The 19,144-nt window shown below is 59.6% G+C and overlaps 2 protein-coding genes across 2 annotated transcripts; one reads left to right on the top strand and one right to left on the bottom strand.

Annotated features, from left to right (window-relative positions):
* The first annotated feature begins 1,704 nt into the window (after positions 1 to 1,704).
* On the top strand, positions 1,705 to 4,856 carry EDF1 (endothelial differentiation related factor 1). Its single transcript, XM_066562744.1, has 5 exons — positions 1,705 to 1,822; positions 1,949 to 2,000; positions 2,994 to 3,154; positions 3,705 to 3,798; positions 4,321 to 4,856. Exons 1-5 carry the CDS (start codon positions 1,745 to 1,747, stop codon positions 4,380 to 4,382), a joined length of 447 nt encoding a protein of 148 aa, XP_066418841.1. The 5' UTR covers positions 1,705 to 1,744; the 3' UTR covers positions 4,383 to 4,856.
* Positions 4,857 to 5,924: 1,068 nt separating this feature from the next.
* On the bottom strand, positions 5,925 to 16,413 carry MAMDC4 (MAM domain containing 4). Its single transcript, XM_066563161.1, has 29 exons — positions 16,368 to 16,413; positions 15,750 to 15,944; positions 15,167 to 15,340; positions 14,832 to 14,972; positions 14,435 to 14,580; positions 14,228 to 14,312; positions 13,859 to 13,987; positions 13,472 to 13,618; positions 13,228 to 13,322; positions 12,812 to 12,970; positions 12,432 to 12,516; positions 11,870 to 12,019; positions 11,437 to 11,541; positions 11,116 to 11,247; positions 10,742 to 10,872; positions 10,550 to 10,655; positions 10,159 to 10,275; positions 9,808 to 9,942; positions 9,566 to 9,696; positions 9,278 to 9,494; positions 8,792 to 8,929; positions 8,566 to 8,687; positions 8,390 to 8,480; positions 8,037 to 8,183; positions 7,613 to 7,747; positions 7,232 to 7,359; positions 7,037 to 7,151; positions 6,720 to 6,895; positions 5,925 to 6,176 (listed from the first exon to the last, which is right to left on the bottom strand). The coding sequence occupies exons 1-29, from the start codon at positions 16,411 to 16,413 to the stop codon at positions 6,135 to 6,137; spliced, it is 3,720 nt and encodes a 1,239-aa protein (XP_066419258.1). The 3' UTR covers positions 5,925 to 6,134.
* Positions 16,414 to 19,144: the final 2,731 nt, after the last annotated feature.

Consider the following 19,144-nt stretch of genomic DNA (forward strand, 5'->3'; position numbering starts at 1 on the left):
TGAAGGGCGCGGCAGGGCCACGGGGGGCTCCGGGACACCGAGCCCTTGGCGAGGGGCCAGGTGCTGCTCAGGCACCGTCAGGGCGAGATGCTCCCTGTCAGGGAGCCGGGGACAGTGCATCCCTTCGTGTGTCGGCACCGGGAATGGCACGGGCACAGCTCCCCTGGGATGGGCACCGCTTCACCCATTGCACTGCAACAGCCCTTTTCCCAGCACAGCCGGTCTGCAAACACCGGCATGGAAAACTTGGTGATGTCATCTATCGAAGAAAAATCCTGTCTGCATTTCCTGAAATGACCGTGACCTGGCAGCAGGACGTGCTGTTCCCAAAGGGACAGGAAACCCGCACCAAAGGTTTGCTAGGAACGCCCGCCCCGGACAGGACCATGGGGCTGCTCCCAGTCCTGCTGTTGCGACACCCCGGCTCCACCGCAGGGCCCGAGGAGAAAGTCTTGCACCCCGCTAATGTCCCACCTCCGGAGCTGCTTTCTCCTGCTCCCTGGGAGCCGGGGCCAGGCGTGCTGCGGTGACAGATGACAAATGCAAACCGCCGGGCGGTCCCGGCACCTGATTTCCGAGCAATGCCTGGATCATCACCGTGACCCGGCTCTGTCCACTCATCCTGCGCTTTGTCATGGAAAGACCCTACAAAAATCCGCCTGGGGAGCGTTAGCTTTGTGCCCTCTCGCTTCAGAAATGACGAGAGCAGGAGGACCTTTTCATGCCTTTACTGCGACTGCGTAAATTTCTGGTTGATTCTGATGCAGTTTAGGGATTTTCATCGAATCACAGAATATCCCCTGAGCTGGAAGGAACCCACCAGGGTCACCCAGCCTAGCCCCTGTCCCTGCCCAGCCCCCCCAGCAGCCCCAGCCTGGGCATCCCTGGCAGCGCTGCCCAAAGGCTCCTGGAGCTCTGGCAGCCTCGGGGCCGTGCCCATTCCCTGGGGAGCCTGGGCAGTGCCAGCACCCTCTGGGGGAAGAACCTTGCCCTGAGCTCCAGCCTGAGCTGCCCTGGCCCAGCCCCAGCCGTGCCCTGGCTCTTGTCCCTGTCACAGGGAGCAGAGATCGGAGCTGCCCCGCGGGAGGAGCTGCAGCCTCAGCGAGATTTGACCTCAGTATCGCCTTCTCTGGGCTGAACCAACCCAGTGCCCTCAGCCACTCCTCCCTTGGCCCCTCTGGACCGCCCCCATGCCCATGTCCGTCCTGTGGACGCTCTGCCGGGCTCCCCGCAGGACGAAGCCGCCACGGCACATCCCTGCCCAGCCCTGCCGGTGCCCGCAGGCGCGCCCGGGGCCAACGGGCCGGAGGAAAACGACACTGCGCATGCTCGGCTCGGCTCAGTGGAGCAGGTCAACGGGTCTGACAGCGCCGCAGAACAAACCAATCCCTGCCGGGTGTCGGGTGACTGGCAGGGCCAATAGCCAATCTTAGTGTGTACAGGAACGTGCCGTCCGCCCCCAGGTTGGCGTGAGCACCTGCCAATCACGTAGCGAGGAGGCTGATTGGCAGGAAACTACGCCTATCAAACGGAGCTGCGTCACGCCTGGGTGCAGTTAAGCCAACAGTCCATGCCGGAACCTAGGCCCCGCCCGCTGCGCTCGCGCCTGCCTCCACCTATGAGCGATTGTCTTTCCTGACGGGCGTGCACCTCGCCCTATCAGCGGGCGCCGCGCGGCCGCGCCCCTGGAGGCGGGCACTGGGCGGTGCCCGGCGGCGGGCGCGGCCCGGGCGGGGTCGGAGCGATGGCGGAGAGCGACTGGGACACGGTCACGGTGCTGCGCAAGAAGGGCCCGAGCGCGGCCCAGGCCAAGTCCAAGCAGGTCAGCCGGGGGCGCGGTGGGGGGCCGGGTGCGGGGCCGGGCCGGCGGCGGGCCTGGGCTCGGCGTGGGCTCGGCCACCCCTCCGAGTAGCGCCGTGCTCACCGCGCACCTTCGCTCCTTTCGCAGGCGATCTTGGCGGCCCAGCGGCGCGGGGAGGACGTGGAAACTTCCAAGAAGTGTGGGTATCCCGCGGGGGGCCGGTCCGCTCTGGGGCGGCTGCCTGCGATGGGGAGAGGAGGCAGGCGGCGGCACCGCCCGGCTGAGCCAGCGATTCCGAACTGGGCCGGAACGCGCAGCCCCGGGAGCCGCCGGGATGACGCTCCTGGAGCTGCCCCTTAGCTTCTGGTTGCCCAGGGTGGAGATCTGCCTGGTTCCTGCAGAGATATTGGAAAATCTTCTGTGAATCACAAAACTTAAGCTTCCCATTTTGGCAGCTTATTTCTTTTGCGAATTTGAATGGCTGCCGATCTTCCTATGGCGCTGCTTGTTAAAAATGCCTTGTTTCTTCTCTGATGTAAATTGCCAGGTTCTCTCACTGTAGGGAGGTTATTCTGATGGTTAGAAATAGAGAAATGATCCTTGAAGAAGGTTAATCAGCTTTTTTGGGACACTGAATGCCAGAGACTAATGTGAGAGAAAGGATTGAAATTAGAGCTTAAATATTATATCTAACATGAGAGAAAATAATGTTTTTGAAGCTGTCTTTTAGCAAAGCTAAGTACAATTAGACTTCACTTAATCAAAGATGTCAGAAAATTGCTTAAAAGCTACTTACTTGGGGTGCCTCATACTGAGCAAGCACAATTCAAGTATTGACCTCTCTGTGCTGCAGCACAAATATGTGTCTGCAGTAAAGTTAGAGCATTAAATCCCCAATGAAAAACAAGACTTGCCCTGTCTATAGGGAAGTTCAGGTGTGAAGTAGGGAAAGGAAAGGGCTCTGCATGGCTAGGTGTGCACAGCACTATGAGCAGGGCTAAGGTAATGTTCCCTGATGGGCAGGAGAATTGGGTGAGATCAATGGTAATGTTGGTATGTTGAAATCCTGACAGCACCCTGGGATCCTGGGCAGCTGAGGGCTTGGAAAAAGTCCTTTGATACTTTTTGGCACAGCTCTGAGCCTTATTTTGTTTGTCCTTGATTGTTTTTTCGTTCTTACTTCGAACGACAGGGGCAGCAGGCCAGAACAAACAACACTTCATTACAAAGAACACGGCCAAGCTTGATCGTGAAACAGAGGAGCTGCACCATGACAGAGTTTCCCTGGAGGTGGGCAAAGTGATCCAGCAGGGCCGACAGAGCAAGGGCCTCACTCAGAAGGATTTGGCCACGGTGAGTGGAGCACCTCCAGGTGAGGGTGGGCACCTTTCCTGTTCCCTCATGGGCAGCTGCAGTGGGAGGGTGTCATGGGCTGGAAGTTTGAGGAATGCAGTATCGCTGGTATCTGATGTCCTGGCAGCTTCAGTTGTCTGGGAAAAGTTTTGAGGTTTGTGGAGCCCTTGAGCCCCAGGCTGGAGGCAGAGCCTGTCTGTGGCTGCTGAGCTGGTGGGAGGCTGCTCCCTGCTTCCTCCCAGCAGCTCACACCAACCCTAGAGGTTTGTACCATCTGGGCTGAGCAGTGTTAGCAACTCCCTGATGTCTGAAGGAGCAGCAATCCCTGGTGGTCCTATTCCTCCTGAGAAGGAGGGAGGTCAGAGTCCCATCAGGATGGATGTCACCAGCACTGGGACATTTCAGGGAGGTGCCAGTGGGGATGGAGTCAGCCTGGGACCAGCACTTTGTCATCTGTCCTGGCGTAATGAGAGGCTGTTCCTTATCTCTATGAGTCCTGGAGAGCTGCTGCTGAGCATTGCTGTGTTTGAGACTCATCCTCTCTTTTCAGAAAATCAATGAAAAACCACAAGTTATCGCTGACTACGAATCAGGACGGGCAATCCCCAATAACCAGGTCATGGGCAAGATCGAAAGAGCCATTGGTGAGTTAAGAGAGACTTCAGAAATAATCCCAGTGCTTGGAGGGATGGTTTGGGGGAAAGTATTTACCTTTTTCCTGTGAGGAACGTTGCTGGCTGGAGTTTGTCATGGGTGTGGTGCCATTAAGACATGTTCTGATAAAACCTGGATCTGCTGACTGAACCAGAACTGGGAGCTCTTGATCTTTGTTTGCATCTTCATGCCTGTGGCTGTGCCCTGGGGACCATCCCTGTGTGCTTGCCCCCAAAACCTATGAGATGCTGAGACCCATGGAAGCCTGATTGCACTTGTAGAAGGGTTTTGTGTTGGTTTTACTCTCCTGGGCTGGTTCAGATCCCATCTGATTGGTTTTTGTTTGAAGTTGGTCTGGTGCTCCTAGAAACTAAAGTAGGACTCTCCTGAACTCTGGTTCCCCTGCTCTCTTTCTGGATGTTCTCTTCCTTAAGGCTGAATTTGATGGAAATAAAAGTTATTGGGTGAATGATTGAGTGCTGATGGTGGTGGTCTCCTTTATCTTATTCCAGGCCTCAAACTGCGTGGAAAGGACATTGGAAAACCGCTGGAAACTGGCCCCAAAGGAAAATGACAACAAAGCCTCGAAATCAGTTTGCTCAGACTGATCTGGTTCTCCTCAACCACTCTGCATATTGCCAAGCTGAACAAGAGGGTTTCAGACTTGCTTTGGGGGGAAATCTGCTGAATCTGTACCTGCTGTAAAAAGGCAACCTTAAAGAAGCAATTTTCCTGATATTTGTTTTTCCTTGCTCCTTTTCAGAGATTGAGGATCTAAACCCCAAGAAAAAACCCAAACCCTGCCTCTGATTTGCCAGAAAACATGTACATTGTGGTGTTAGCAGCAGCTGATGTTAAGGCAATTAGGGTGGTCTGAAATGGGAGGATTTAATTAAACAGTTTGGGGGATGGGTGAGATATATATAAATAATTTGGGAGAGTTGGGGCTTGATCAGAAATGATGACTCAGTCACTGTATCTCAATGAGTTTGGTTTGTTCTTTCCAGCCTGTTTTAAAGAGATCTATAATAAAGTTTGATACCCTTCAGTTGCCCAGGGGAGCTGCTGCACGTGACCAGCTGTTAGTAAATGTTGTGGCTGGGTGTGACTGGAGCTGCATCACCTCTTCCTTCTGGGATTGTAATTAAAGGGACACCTGGGGTGCATGGGATGAGGGCCAGCACTGTCACAGCCTTCCTGGCTGTGTCACCTCTCCCTGCACTGGGGATGGTGCAGCTTGGCCAGCAGCCTGGGGCCGCAATCGGTGCTGTGGAGGCGAGGGGAGGCTGTGGGGCTCTGCACAGCCAGGCAGGTGCAGAGACATCAGCTGAAGCCTGAGCCCTCCTTGCCCTTCCCCAGCTCTCAGCTCTCTTGGGTCCTCCTTTCTGCAAGCAGGACAGGTCTGTAGGGATGGTGCTTGGCATGACTGAGGCATCACCTAAGGGGGACACAGCTGGGTGAGAGGGAGACAGGCTCTGGTCACAATCTGGGAAAGCAGCATGTCCCTCCAGCTGTACATGGGGCCTGGGGGTAGCAGGATACTCCTTGTTGTGCAGTGGCTGAACTGGGCTATGTGTGGAGCTGGGTTTGGAGTTCACAGTGTTAAGGTGTGAAAGCTGGGGATGAGGGAGGGGTCCTGGCCTCGGGTGCACTGGGTGCAGGGGTGGGGGTCCAGGCCCTGAGTTCAGCCTGCACCTCAGCCTACACTGGGTTTCCCAGTGATGTTTATCAAGTGCATTCACAAGGTATGTAGGCAGCAGGTGGGCACCTATACACCAGAGTGGGAGCTGCCTGCTGCCCTCAGCGGTGCTGTGTGATGCCCCCCTCTGCTCCCTGCCCTCGCACCCATCACTCACCCTCCCCAAAACCAGCAGAAGCACTGAGCTTCTTCCCCCTGGGGTCTCTGTGCCCTGGGAGCTCTTGTGCTTTGTCCTGGGCATAGGAAGTGGCTCACACCCTCTGCAGCGCCCACTGTTCTTCCCAGCTCTGGGGGCCAGGACCTCACACTTCACCCTCCCATCCATGGCCAGAACCCTGTTTGGATGAGGACAGCCACTGTGAGAACTCCCACTTGTGCCCTCTGCCAAAGCACGGGCACATTGCTGTGTCTTGGAAGCAAAACTTCATGTTACAAACAACACAAAGGCTTTTCCCGAGCACTTGGAGGTAGTGATGACAGCAGTGTGTCCCTGGGCGGGGCAGGCTCCCCGGGTCGCCAGCTCCTGGTGCCGGGGGCAGAGAGCAGGCAGCTGATGGAGTGTGGGTTCCTGTCGAGGGGTGGTCTGCCCGGGGGGGAGCAGGCAATTCCTGCTGCTGGATGCTAATTTCAAGACTCATCCCCCTCCCGTGGAGATATAATGACCTTGTCCTGCAAAGAAAGGTGAGTGGGAATTGGTGACAAACGTGGGCTGTCTGCTGTGAAACACCAGGATTTCTTCCAGGCTGCAGCGAGGACAACCTGTGTGCCAGCCCCATGACCCTGGCAGAGGCACCAAACCCCCAGTGTGCCCAGGGGGCTCCACGTCTCTTGCTGGAGACCATGATGCGGCTGGTGGCTCTGCTGCAGATCCAAGGGACCTGCAGCTTAAGCTACCTTGCACCAAATTGAGTGCTGGCTGAGTGAGGATGAGCCAGGTTTGCCAGACCCCGTTCCCACAAGACTCGGGCGTGGGAGCACACTCAGCTCTTTCCAGAGCAGCTGCCTGGTGGCAGCAGCACTTTTAGGTCAGTCCTGCAGCTCAGGGTCACTTGTTTGTCAACAAGCAGATAAGAGGCAGAGCCCTTTGCACCTCCCTGTCGCGTTGGCGGAACGCGGGGTCAGGGAGAGCCTGCTGGCATTTGCCGAGCTTTTAGGAAATCGCTGTTTTAGCACAGCTGGGGTAATTAGGCAAGTCCTTCACCCTGTCCTTACATCTCGGAAGGTGATATTGTCGAAGCCCTGGGAGCTGTTGTTCTCTGTCGGTGTCCTGCTCGCCAGCCTTTGCTGTTTCAGCCAGTACCAGCCCCCAGCAGCCACCAGCGCCACTATGACGAGGGCCAGGAGCGCACTGAGGGCCACCTCCGCCACGAAACTGCCGGAGGGCTTCTCTGCAGGGGGAGGAAATGCTGTCATTTCAACCCACTGCCCAGAGAACTGCCTCCAGCCTCAGCCCAGCACCCTGGGCAGCTCTGGGTTGACCTTTCACAGCCAGAACTGCACCCCCCCCGCCCCCCCCTTCTTCTCCGCACCTTCCACTGGACTCTCCGGGCTGGAATGGCAGCCCACCCTGGTGCTGTACATGATGTCATCCAGTGCCACTGTCCCCTCCATCGGCCACCTCCGTGTGGTGATCTCAAAGCTGATCTGCGGGGGAAGGTGGGGTCTGGGGGGCTGATGCATGCCCGGAGACACCCTGCACCCCAGGTAAGGGTGGCCCCACTTACCTGGAACTCACTGGGGCTCTGCACCGGCACCACGGCACCCTGCCAGCCCCGGCTGCGGTGCCCCGGCACGCTCCACACCGTGCGCTGCCCCGCCGCGCCGTGCAGCGTCACCCGCAGCTCCCCGCTGGCTGCAGGGAGGGGGCACAGGCGTTCTGGCATCACCAGCTGCCCCGAGCCCACAAGAGCCACCGAGCCCTCCCAGCCATGCCATCCTCTACTGGGATGGCAGCACCCAGAGGGAATGGGCCATCGCCACTGCCCAGCTGGAACTGAAGCAGTGTCTGCGGTCCACAGGTGGGGAGGACTGAGGCCTCCACTCCCATGGAGCCAGGGAGACCCAGGGACCCATGGGCCCCTCCTCCCTGTCCCTGCAGTGCTCACAGAGATGCTCCGGGATGTCCATGTGGTACCAGAAGCGCAGGCAGGAGTCGGTGGCTGCAGGCAGGGGTGGGCTCTCCAGCAGGGCACTGGTGCCCCTGGCACCCAGCACACTGGTGTCAAAGTGCATGTAGTGACCTGGGCAGGTAGGGACAGAGCGCAGGGTGTCCCCCAGTCCTGCATCCATTTGTCCCACCCCACTTGTCCCACTCTTCCCCCAAATGCCGAGTGATGCCTGGAGGAGAACACAAATCAGCCCTGGACCTCACTGCCCTTGGGGCTGAGCTGCCTCCCCAGGTGAAGAGGGGACAGGGATGCTGTGGGGCCAGGCCTCACAACATGGACTGGACTGACCCGATCCACCCCCAGCTCTTCTTCCTCACTCCGGCCATGCCAGGGTTCCCAGGCAGGGATGGGTGTTTCCTACCGTTCCTTGTACCCAGGGTGTGGTCCTGCTCAGGGCCAGGGTACTTGGCCAGGGTGATCCCACTCTTCCAGCCCCAGGCCAAGCTGTGCAAGCGGGGGTCCAAGGGGCTGCTCCAGCCACAAGTGTCCTGCTCGAAGTCACAGGATGCTGGGAGGAAAGCAGGGCTGTGAGACACCCAGTACTACTTGGCAGGACATGGGCCACCTGGGTGGTACACACCACCCCCAGCTTTGGGCCAGGCCAGGCTCAGGGCAGGAACAGGTCTGTCCCTATCCCCATGGCTTACATGCTCCCATAGGATGTCCCACCCCCTCCCCTCTGATCCATAGTGCCCCTGTGGGGTGGGGTCTCACCTGGCTTGGGGCAGGCTCCCTCCGACACATGCAGGTCGTCCAGTGCGATGTATCCGTGGTCACCCCCAGCTCCCACTGCCTCAAACACCACCTGGGCAGGGTGACATGCTGAGGCTGGCAGCCTCTATGCACCCCTCATCACCTCCAGCTGCCCCCAGCACCCTGCCCTGTCTCACCTGCCAGTCACCATCGGGCTGGATGGTGACATGGCTGCGGTGCCAGTTGCTCCCTTCCATGGTGCTCATGCTCAGAACCTTCCTCCTCACCCTGCTCTGCTCCACGAACACCCTGAGGGAGCCTGCCCAGGGCACCCAACATGGAGCAGGGGTCCAGGGCTGTGCTATGTGGGGCCCCCACCCATCTGGAGGTGTCCCCAGAGGTCTCAGGGCAGGTGGTGCTCACCTGGGGTCCCAGCGCTCAGCTGGTACCAGAAGGCCAGGCACTGGGCAGACATGGAGGGCTGGTAGGGCTGGGAGGTGAGGGCAGCCGTGTGCCCTGCAGGCAGGGAGAGCCTGCCCGTGTTCACCACCATGTAATGGCCTGGAGAAGAGAAGCCCCTGTGCTGTGACCCCTGCCCAGCCCTGCTGGGGAGCACTAGGGGACAATTGGGGCTGGGTTTTTCCCCCCCAGGTCAAGGAGTCTCCCCAGCTTGGGAACCTCCCCAGGATTAGGGAGCCCTGGGGCTGGGAGACTCTGCATTTTGGGAGTTCCAGGTTTGGGAAGCCCTGTGCAGTATTGCCTTCCCATCCTGGGGAAGGCAGGGAAGGCAGGGCAGGCATGAACAGGGAGAGCAGGCAAGGCTGGTGTGGGGTACAGGCAGGACACTCAAGAGCAGGCAGGGGGCACTCAGAGCAGCAGGGAAGCACCAGGACTGCCACGGCTCCGTACCTGCGGTGGTGCCGGTGGTGTGGTCGGCCACAGGACCGGCGGTGGTGCCGGTGCCGTTGCTCTGTCGCTGCCAGGTGCCCTTTCCGCTGGCTGCCAGCCCACAGCCCTCCACCTCGAAGGAGCAGGAGAGCTTGGCCCCACAGGGTCCCGCTGTCTGCGTGATGTCGTCCAGCCCCACGTCCCCCAGGAAACCGTCATGCAGCACCTCGAAAGCCACCTGCCCCCAGACAGCGGTGTCAGACAGGCTGTGCCTTGCTGGTGCCAGGGACATGGGGGGCTGCTCCTCACCCGGTACCGCTGCTGGCCCGTGGAGGGCAGTGTTGCCCATGCCCGGTGCCAGATGCTGCCCTGGGTCCCGCGGCACGTCCACAGCACCACCTCCTCTCCTCCCTCTGGCCACAGCTTGAGGTTCAGGGTACCTGGGCAGAGGGGGGCATGGGGGCAGCCATCCCACAGCCCTTGGGAACCCCACTGTCCTGAGAGTGGAGGGAGGCTTGGGCAGCCCTGGGAGGATGCCATGGGGCACGTACCAATTTGTGGGCCCGCCAGGCGGTACCAGAAGGAGAGACAGCGTGGGGCAGTGGCCAGCTCCTGGTGGGAGCTGAGGAGCAGGGCCCGCTGCCCGTGGCTCCATGGCACAGAGGAGTCCACGGACAAGAAGTAGCCTGAATGTTGGGGACAGCCAGGGTGGAGGGGTCATGATGTGAGTGTTCTGCATCACCCACAGCCCAGATCTGGGTGCTCCCAGCCTGCCATAGGTGAGCTTGCTCTGTGGGCATGGGGCTGCTGGGAGTGTACAAGGCATGCCTTGGCCCTGGGAATGGAAGGTTATGGGATGTCCTGGGCCCCTGGGTTCCCCCAAAGAGCAACCAGCCCCTTACCCGAGCCAGTGGTGTGGTCAGAGCCCTGTCCCTGCCCTGTGCTGTGGACCCATTTGAAGTCACTCGACAGATCCTGGTACCAGCCACACATGCCCCTCTCAAAGTTGCAGGACAGCTCTGGCCAGAAAGAGGTGACAGGATAGAAGTGGAAAGGAGTAAGGCATCACAAAAGCAAATGGGTCTCCCAAAATGTCTCTTCCCCCCTGCTCGCCTGCCCCACTCCCCAGGTTTACCCCATGCAGGGGTCCCAGGGCAAGGCAGGATATGTGCTTGCCCTGGCCCTTGGCCTTGTGCACCATGGTCTTGCTCTTGGACAGAGTGACAGCCACCAGGCAGCCCCCACGGAAAGGGTGTGGGGTTACCCTCCCTGCCCACGCACTCCTGGCCATACCCGCAGCTGTGGGTGACACCACGTCGAGGTAGCATTGCTCGAATGTCACGTTATCAACACCGACACTTGCTGAGCCCTGGAGATCCACCAGTGCCAGCAGCTCAACCTGAGGGCAGCAGCCATGAGCCTGGGGTGCCTGGCAGCACTGGCATTGTCCCACTGAAAGCCCCCCAGGCTGGTCCCTGTGCACACCTGAAAGGGCCGGCTTCTCTCTCCCAGCGGGACATGGACATGACCCCCAGTTGTGCTGCCACGATGTTGTGTCTGCCAGACCAGCTGGGTGGTGCCAGCAGTGTGATCTGCGACACTGATGGCAAGGAAGCCTGGAACAAGAGGTGGTGCAGAGGCTGTGGGCACCCAAAACCCCTGGCCACCCTGTGGGAGCCCTCCATGGCACCAGCCCATGGTCACGGGGTGCAGGGACACAGACAGGGACACAGACACCCCAGCTCCAGGATGATGTGATGGGGCAAAGCAGGGTTGGGAGAGACAGTAAAGGCAGCTGGGCATGGGGGGTCTGGGAGTAGGAAGCAGTCAGGGCACCCTGGGGGTGGGCAGGAGGTTACCTTGGGGGTCACTGTGGATGTGGTAGCTCATCTCCATCGTGCAGGCAGGGCCAGAGGGGCCCAGCAGAGGCGATCGTGCCTTTGCAGGACCCATCATCTGTCCTTCTCCTGTCTGGAGGGCCAGGAAAGTCCCTGAGTACAGAAACACTCTGTGAGGTGAGGACTGGGGTCCCACATCATTGGTAGCACCCCCAGCCCAGCATCCTGCCATTGTGCATCATCCCCCATTGTGCAGTGGCACCCACTGGGAGTCCTTGCTCTGGAGGCTCCTGTGGTGCTGAGCACTGAAGAGCATTGTCTGGGTGGTGAAAACAGTCTCACCTGTGAGGAAGATGTCAGATTCAGTGACCTTCTGCAGACCCCAGCGCAGCCGCCCCACACTGACGTCGTGCCAGCCGCCAGCCCCTGACTCGAAGGTTGTTGTCCCTGAAAAGTCAAAGAATCCCAGAATCTCAGAATGGTTTGGGTTGGATGGACCTTAAAGCTCATCTCATTCCACCTCTCTGCCATGGGCAGGGACACCTTAAACTATCCCAGGGTGCTCCATGCCCTGTCCAACCAGCCTTGGACACTTCCAAGGGATGGGGCAGCCACAGCTGCTCTGGGCAATCCAAAACTCCAGGCTCAGTCTTGCCAGGCCATTGTCGTTCCAGGGGCTGTGCAGGCATGCACATGTCCCAGCCACGCCAGCCCAGGGGGGCCTGGTCCCCTCCACTGCTGAGGCAGTGCTGCAGGTGCCTGCCTTGGCTCTCACCACAGCGCTCCTCGTCGGAGCCATCAGCGCAGGTGTCGGCGAAGTCGCAGGCCAGCTCTGCAGCAATGCAGTCCCCACTGTCACAGGCCACCTCGTCTGCTGCGCAGGGGCTGGCATGTGCCTGCCTCGGCAGTGTGACCAGAGGCTTCTCTGATGGTGAAACACCCCAGACGGAGAGCAGTGGTGAAAGGGCACAGCAACAGCATCAGTGTCAGCCCTTCAAACACTGTCCCATGTCCCCAGGCATCTTCCTGGCTCTCCATTTCCCATCCCATCCCGTCCCAGCTCAGCCTAGTTGCCACCAGCTGAAGGGGACCCAGGACCTAGTAAGAGCTGCTTGTGTGACACGTTTTGACACAGAAAATTGAGTGTTACAGCCCCAGGAAAAAGTTACCAGCACCCCAGGGCAAGTATTTGCTGTCCTGCACCCAGAATGGTCCCTGTGATGAGCAGAGGGACAGGCAGACCATGCCTGTCCTTTAGGCGTGGTGCCATGGGTGCAAGACACCTGGGACAGTGGCCAACACTGGAGCAGAGTGAGGGACACTGCCCACCAGCTCACCCTGCTCCTTCACGCAGCCCTGAGACAGGATCAGGTCATCGATAGCCACGGTCCCCCCGCTGCCAGCCACCCCCTCAATCAGCACCTGCAGGAAAGCACCATGTCAGAAACATCAGCAAGGGGTCCTGCACGATACGGGGGGGATTAGGGTGACACCAGGGAGCCATGTGATGGGGGGAGCCAGAACCTGTCATGGACTGACTCACATTTTGCTCAAGAAGGGACTCAGTGGGAGCAGGGGCAATGCTGTGGCTGACAGGGGTGCACAGTGTGGTCTGGCATGGCCACAGTGGGCTTGGAGGGTGGTGCTGCCCCTGTCCACAGCTGTGGTCCCGGACCCCAGGGGCAGCCCAGCTCCCCCCAGCCCAGCAGCAGCCCACCTTGAAGGGATCTGTCACATTGAAGTCCACTCTCTCCCGGACCCAGCAGCTGCCCAGGTCTCCTGTCCTTTCCCTCATCAGGTGCTTGGTAGAGTTGGTCACATAGGAGATGCTGAGGCTGCTGGTGGCTGAGCCATGGAGGTGGCAGTACAGTACGAGCTGGGGATTGGGAGGAGAGTGAGCCCTTAGGGCAGGGGCACACAGCCCCCTGCATCCCACAGAGGGGCTGTGAGGAGCTCAGGTGGGCAATGGGCACCAGAGATGTCACCAAACCACCCCCAAAAACCTGATGCCCATCCCCAGCAAGGGCCAACCACAGCCCAGCCCTGCAAGAGGGTCCCCAGAGTTGGGAACCCCATCTCCTGTCACCACCATGCTCACATAAGCTGTGACATGAGGTCCCAGTTGTGACTTACAGAACAGGAGTTCGTGGCTTGGAAGGTGGGGCTGCTGAGCTGAGCTGTGCCACCAGCTTGTGCAGTGGGGTCACTGCTCACATGGAGGAAAAAACCTGCAGAAGATGCTGGGGCTGAGTGGAGCCAGGCAGATGCGTGGGTGCAGGACACCGCTGTCCTGGCACAGCCCTGAGCAGAGCCCTGGCGTGTGTCCCGTCCACCTGCAAGTGGGGCTCCCCTGGGGCACTGCTGCCCCGCCACATACCAGCCCTGCTGTTGTTGCTGTGGTCCCGAGTGGGAATGCTGTAGGAGGTGCCCAGGTTCAGGCTTGTGTTCCTGCCCCACACTGGTGGCCCGGCCGCCGTCTCCCAGCCACACAGATCATAGTCAAAGGAGCAGCGGGTGAAGTTCTCTGTGAGGAGAAGGGACAGAGGTGACCCAGAAACTGAGGTCCCAGCCCCCTCTTGGACAGATGGATCCCTGCAATGGGTTGGGCTGATGCCACCCCTCTGCAAACCCTCAGGGTCATTTTGCCCTCCTGGCGTAGGGCATAACTGGGTGGGCCCCTGCCAGCCCAGAGCACAGCTTTGCCCCACCAAGGTGGACCCTCAGCCTATCCACAGGACTCCTCCCTGGGGCCAGGGGTGCTCACTGCAGTGCGCTGTGCCCTCGTCCGAGTTGTCCCCGCAGTCGTCGGTGCCGTCGCAGAAACGACGCTGTGCCAGGCAGGAGCCGCGCTGGCAGCGGCTCTCCTGGGCCCTGCAGGCCTGCTGCCCGACCTCTGGGGTGGGGGAACACATGTCAGCAAGTGGCTGGTCCCACGGGGACATGGTGAGCACTGCCACATCATTCCTTGGGGTGGCTCAAGGGACAGGTTTTTGCTGCCCACCTCATGCTCTGGCCAGGGCGCAGTGCCCCAAGACAATGGGAGCACCGAGCAATGGGAGAGCTCCCCTGGGTTTTGCACCCCACCCAGTTCCCCCAAGATCCCAGCTCACATCCCAGCAGATGTGGGACTCACCTGGTAAGCCACAGTTCCTGAACATGATGTCATCGAGCGCCACCTCTGCCCCGCAGGTGGGTGGTTGTGTCAGGGAGAAGATGAGCTATGATGGGAGGATGAGGATCGCATGAACTGCCGAGGCCAGGTCTCAGAACATCACCCAGCTCCTCTGGTCCCAGCTTATGGGGACAGTGCCTGGGTACCAAAGTATCAACATTGTCTCACCTGGAACTGCTCCATGATCCGTCCGGGGTAGGCAATCAGCTGGTGCCAGCCCTCCCTGCTGCGCTCAGGGCTCTGCCACAGCTCCACCACCTCATCCCTGTGTGCCACAGCCAGGCGCAGCACCGGCCGCTCTGTCTGGTTCAGCCCTGAGGGAAGCCCCAAAAGTGCCCTTGGTACAGGGCATCCAGGGGTACCCAAAGGAACGAATGGAGCCCCGCCAGCTCTGGGGGTTGGAACTGGGACCCCCCAGGTCCCACCAGCTCTGTGTGTGGAGCGTGGAAGAGGCAAACAGGATGGCAAGGACCCATCTCAAGATGTCGGTGGTTCTGTCCCTGCCACAGGGGCAGACGGCCCCATCCCCCCCCGCTGCCTAGTAGCCAATTCTGCCTGTGCCCACCTTGGGTGCTCTCACATCTCCCTGAGAGGTGATACCAGGTTCTGATCTCACATGTGGCAGCTGCTTCCCGCATCTCCGGTGACCTGAGCCAGGCTGTGGCTGTGGTCTTTGCTGGGGGGGACATGGTGACCAAGAACCAACCTGGGGAGAGCAGAAAGCAGAGTGGGGGCTGCAGACCCATGGGGTGGCACCAGAGCTGTGCCAGCACTACTCCTGCCCCTCCAAGGGTCTTCTCCCTCCCTTGCACCCTAGAAAGATAGATATTCTGGCACCCAGCTCCAGTGGAGTGGTACTGTGGGTGCCCAGAACCTGCTCACCAAGCAGCTCCCACTTACCCAGGTCAGTGCCCACGGTGTGGTCTGAATGAGGCCCCATGCCCCACATGGCAAGGCTGGCCCGGCCTCGCACCCATCCATACGTCGAGGTGCCCACGTCCTGCCAGCCACAGTCACTGTCCTCAAAGTCACAGGTGAAGGGGGTGCCCAGCACTGCTGAGCCCCGTAGGTACCCTGAAGGTGGGCAGATGGGGGGTCAAGGCAGGTTTGGGGCCACCCTGGGGACCTGTGCCCATCCCAGGGAACTGCACCTATCCTGGGGGGCTGCACCTACCCAGGGGCCCTGTGACCAGCCCAGAGGACCTGCACACAACCTGGGATCCTGCACCCACCTGGCAGACTCACCTGCACCCAGGCCACCTGTGTTCACCCTGGACACCTGCACAAGGGACCTGCCCCTACCCTGTGGATCTGCACCCACCCCGCAGTTCTGTACCAATCCTGGGGGACCCTGCATTCATCCTGGGCACCAGCACCACCCTAGGGACCTGTACCCACAACACCCCCTGCTACATAGCCTGCTCTCACCCCAGGAGCTGGGCCTGAGGGTGGGTCTGGGGGCCTGGGGGGTCTGAGCACCCACCACACTGGTTCTCATCCGAGCAGTCGCTGCAGTCACAGACGAAGTTGCAGAGTTGCTCAGCCGCACTGCTGCAGCTGTTGACGACCACGGATCCACTGGGGAGGACAGTTCTGGCTATGGGAGAGACAATGGGGCTAAAAACCCGCAGAGAACTAGGCATGGTGCCCACAGCAGGTGACGGAGGGCACATGTGACCTGCAGCACCTCGGTTTCGGACCCTGCTGGGGCAAGTACTGAGCTCTCAGTGGCATTTTCCCCTGGACGACCCCTGCTCGGGCACTGTCCTGGCACTCCACATCTTTCACACTGCCACCTCCCACCGTCAGCCTCGGGGTGCCAGAGCCTGCCAGGGCACTGACTCTGCTACAGCACACCTGTGCTTCCAGTCCCAGCCCCCTTTTTGGAAAAAACAGGAATATCTGGATGTTTTTCCCCAGCCCGCTGCTGGGGGCTTTGGCACCGACTCACCCTGGGAACCCTGGGCTGAATTCACCAGCAGAGCCCAGTGGGCTAGCCCAGTGCTGGGGCAAACTGCCGTGGAGGACCAGAGTGGAGCAGCCAGCATAAAGGCCCCTTCCCTCCAGCCACACAATCCCCACCCGTGTCAGCAGAGCTTACCCAGCAGCACCAGCAGGGCCAGCATCGCCTGCCTGCCTGCAGTCATCCCGGCCACCACAATGGTAAAATGGAGTTGGAAGAGGCCACACTGTGAGCCCCGGGCTGGAATGTGCTCCCCTGGACCTGCCTGTGTTGGACTTCAGCCCCGCTGTTATCGGCTCCCTGGCCAGGCAGCGGGTTTATGGCACGCCTGTGCCGGCTGGGACAGCGCAGCGCGGTCCTGTCAGCAGCACTAGCGACACCTCAGCCGCGAGCTGCAGCCAGGTGCCTGTGGAGACCTTTGGCTTTTCCCCCAAACCTCTCTTCTTCAGCCCATTTTCCACTCAGAACAGGACGGTGGGTGACACTCTGACTGGGACAGGGCACAGCCCCGTGGAATGTGTTGGCTTGGTGATGGATGAGAACACTTCCTGCTGAGCCAGGGATGCTGCCAGCCCTGTGGGGGATGCTGGCACCTCTGCCAGGGATATGGGGGCTCTGTCAGTCCCTGTGCATAAGGAGAGTGGAAGAGACTTTGGGTGCAGGGTTGGCTGTGGGCTGCACTCTGGCCAGAGAGAACAGCTGAGCTGGGAGTCAGCTGTATCTCCAATATTCCATCTTACCCTGCCCTCCGGCAATGGGAAGTTGTTTCCTCTTGTCACTCCAAGCTCTTGTCCAAAGTCCCTCTTCAGCTCTCCTGGAGCCCCTCTACGCACTGGAAGGGGCTCTGAGGTCTTCCTGGAGCCTGGGGATTCCAAGATGCCATCAGGAGGAGCCAGCCTTCACCCTGCCTGCTCTGCTCCAGCTGGCAGGAGCATCTCAGCACCCAGCTCATGAATGCCATGGGGCAAAGGGGCACAGCTCCAGGGCCACAACTAGGTCAGTCCTGGGGCAAAACATTCCTGGCAGAGCCCCAGCAAGGGTTGATGAGCCTGGAAGAAGCACAGCTTGGTAGCCAGAGCTCCACAGATCACCACCAGTGTTGCCTGGTGATGGCAACTACTGACCCCACTGGTTTCCCTACCTGGGCAGAGGAAGGAGCTGCTACCCCACAGGACCCCTCTCCCTGCTGCTGCCGCAGCCTTCGTGCCCTGAGAGGGGCCCCCTTGAGCAGATCTTTCCACTGAGCCAACGGCCTTGGAAAGCAGATTGCAGCGGGATTGCATCAGGGGCAGTAAAACACAGGCTCAGCTCCTTTTCCCAGTGCCAGCCAGGCCCAGTGAGGACCAGCAGGCCCACATCCCCCAGTCCAGGCATGCTGGAGAACAGAAGCCCTGCCCAGAAATCTGGCAGCACAAAGATGGCCACTGGCAAAGTAGTCACTGGCCTCCTGGGTGCCATGGGCAGAGCCTCTCTCAGAGATGCGACCCCTCCCCTTTGCACTGGGGATGCTGGTGCTCCCAGTATGAGACGTGGGCACACTGGAGCAGATTGAGTGATGATGACAACAGGATAGTACAGAATGGATGGCGCAACAGGAGGTCACCCCATCCCACCCCTCTGCTCCACAAGGGTTCCCTGGAGGATGTGTCCAGATGGTTTTTTGATCTCTACAGAAGGATATTCCCTGATGATGATGAGGGGACTGCACCTGCCACAAGGAGAGGCTGAGCTGAATGTACCCAGCTTGGAGAAGGTGTAGGGGAATGTCACCCAGGTAAGCCCTGGCAGGAGGGTGCAGCGAGCCAACCCTTCAAGCCAGGAGTGTCCCAGTAAGGACTGAGACAAGAACAAAGCAAGAACAGCAAAAACCACTTGAAAGAAAAACCTTTTTTTCCTGTGAGGACTGTCAAAACCAGAGCAGACTCCCAAGCTGCTGAGAAGTTCAATTTGGGGAGATTCTCAAACCCCACCTGGTCACAGCTTCCAGCAGCCTAATTCTAGAACAGAATCATGGAACTCCCTGTGTTGGAAGGAACCCACAAGGACTACTGAGTCCAACTCCTGAGCCTGCACAGCGCATCTCAGCAATCCCACCACGATGGACCCACTAAAGCTGGCTCTGCTAGGCCAGTGAATGGACAGGACATCCCAGAGGTGCCTCCAAGTTCCAAACCAGTGACTTGCAGGTTTGCAACTGACTCTGTGTAATCTGGGTAACATTCCCCCCAGCACAGGGGAGAGCCACTTTGCAGGATGGAGGATGAGGCACAGCAGAGCTATGTTCTTGCCTGTGAAACTCATCCCCCCATTGTGAGCTTCCTTTGGAGTGTGGGCACAGGCTGAACTTTGGACACAGGGTACAGGCTGAGTTTCTGGAGGTTGAGCTCACCTTGCATGGCTCTGGACACAGAGGAAGGAGCCCACATCCCTGAAGGCACAAGGCAGAGGCAGCAGCAGGGAGCACACAGGGTCAGTCTGACAATGAAATGGGGCTGGGACTGGGCTGGGAGGATCCTCCAGCCCCAGCCTCACATGGGACAGCGACTGAACAACCCAGCCTGCACATCTCCCTGGAGCCCCCACATCTCCCTCCAGCCACTGAAGCCTCCAGCAGCTTTCCCCAGTCTCCCTCTACTGCTCCTCACTTGGAAGCACAAGCAGGGAGAATCCCTGGGAAATTGTGAGCTGGTCCTGGGTGGCTGGAGGGATGAAGTCAGGGAGGATGCTCTTCCTCAAGGTGTGACAACCTGCCAGAGTGGGAATGGGCATGTTCTTCCCAATCATGTTCCCAGGCAGCTCAGTTCCCTCCTCACAGGAGATGGGGCTGGTCTCTCCCCCAGGTCCATCCTGCCTTTCCCTCTCCCAGGCCTGGGCATTGCTTTCCTCTCTCCTGCCTCAACCCTTTCCAAGGCAAA

This window comes from Molothrus aeneus, chromosome 19 (genome assembly GCF_037042795.1).
Source record: "Molothrus aeneus isolate 106 chromosome 19, BPBGC_Maene_1.0, whole genome shotgun sequence".
In the NCBI taxonomy this organism is placed as follows: domain Eukaryota; kingdom Metazoa; phylum Chordata; class Aves; order Passeriformes; family Icteridae; genus Molothrus; species Molothrus aeneus.

What these genes read in the sequence shown, in the direction of transcription:
- EDF1 (XM_066562744.1), top strand. Translation starts at nt 1,745, where the DNA reads ATGGCGGAGAGCGACTGGGACACGGTCACGGTGCTGCGCAAGAAGGGC. An exon ending in CCCAGGCCAAGTCCAAGCAG is followed by an intron (nt 1,823 to 1,948) that starts GTCAGCCGGGGG and finishes CTCCTTTCGCAG; the next exon opens with GCGATCTTGGCGGCCCAGCG. An exon ending in CGTGGAAACTTCCAAGAAGT is followed by an intron (nt 2,001 to 2,993) that starts GTGGGTATCCCG and finishes TTCGAACGACAG; the next exon opens with GGGCAGCAGGCCAGAACAAA.
- MAMDC4 (XM_066563161.1), bottom strand. Translation starts at nt 16,413, where the DNA reads ATGACTGCAGGCAGGCAGGCGATGCTGGCCCTGCTGGTGCTGCTGG. An exon ending in GGATCATGGAGCAGTTCCAG is followed by an intron (nt 14,313 to 14,434) that starts GTGAGACAATGT and finishes CTCCCATCATAG; the next exon opens with CTCATCTTCTCCCTGACACA. An exon ending in GGGCTGCGTGAAGGAGCAGG is followed by an intron (nt 12,020 to 12,431) that starts GTGAGCTGGTGG and finishes TTTCACCATCAG; the next exon opens with AGAAGCCTCTGGTCACACTG.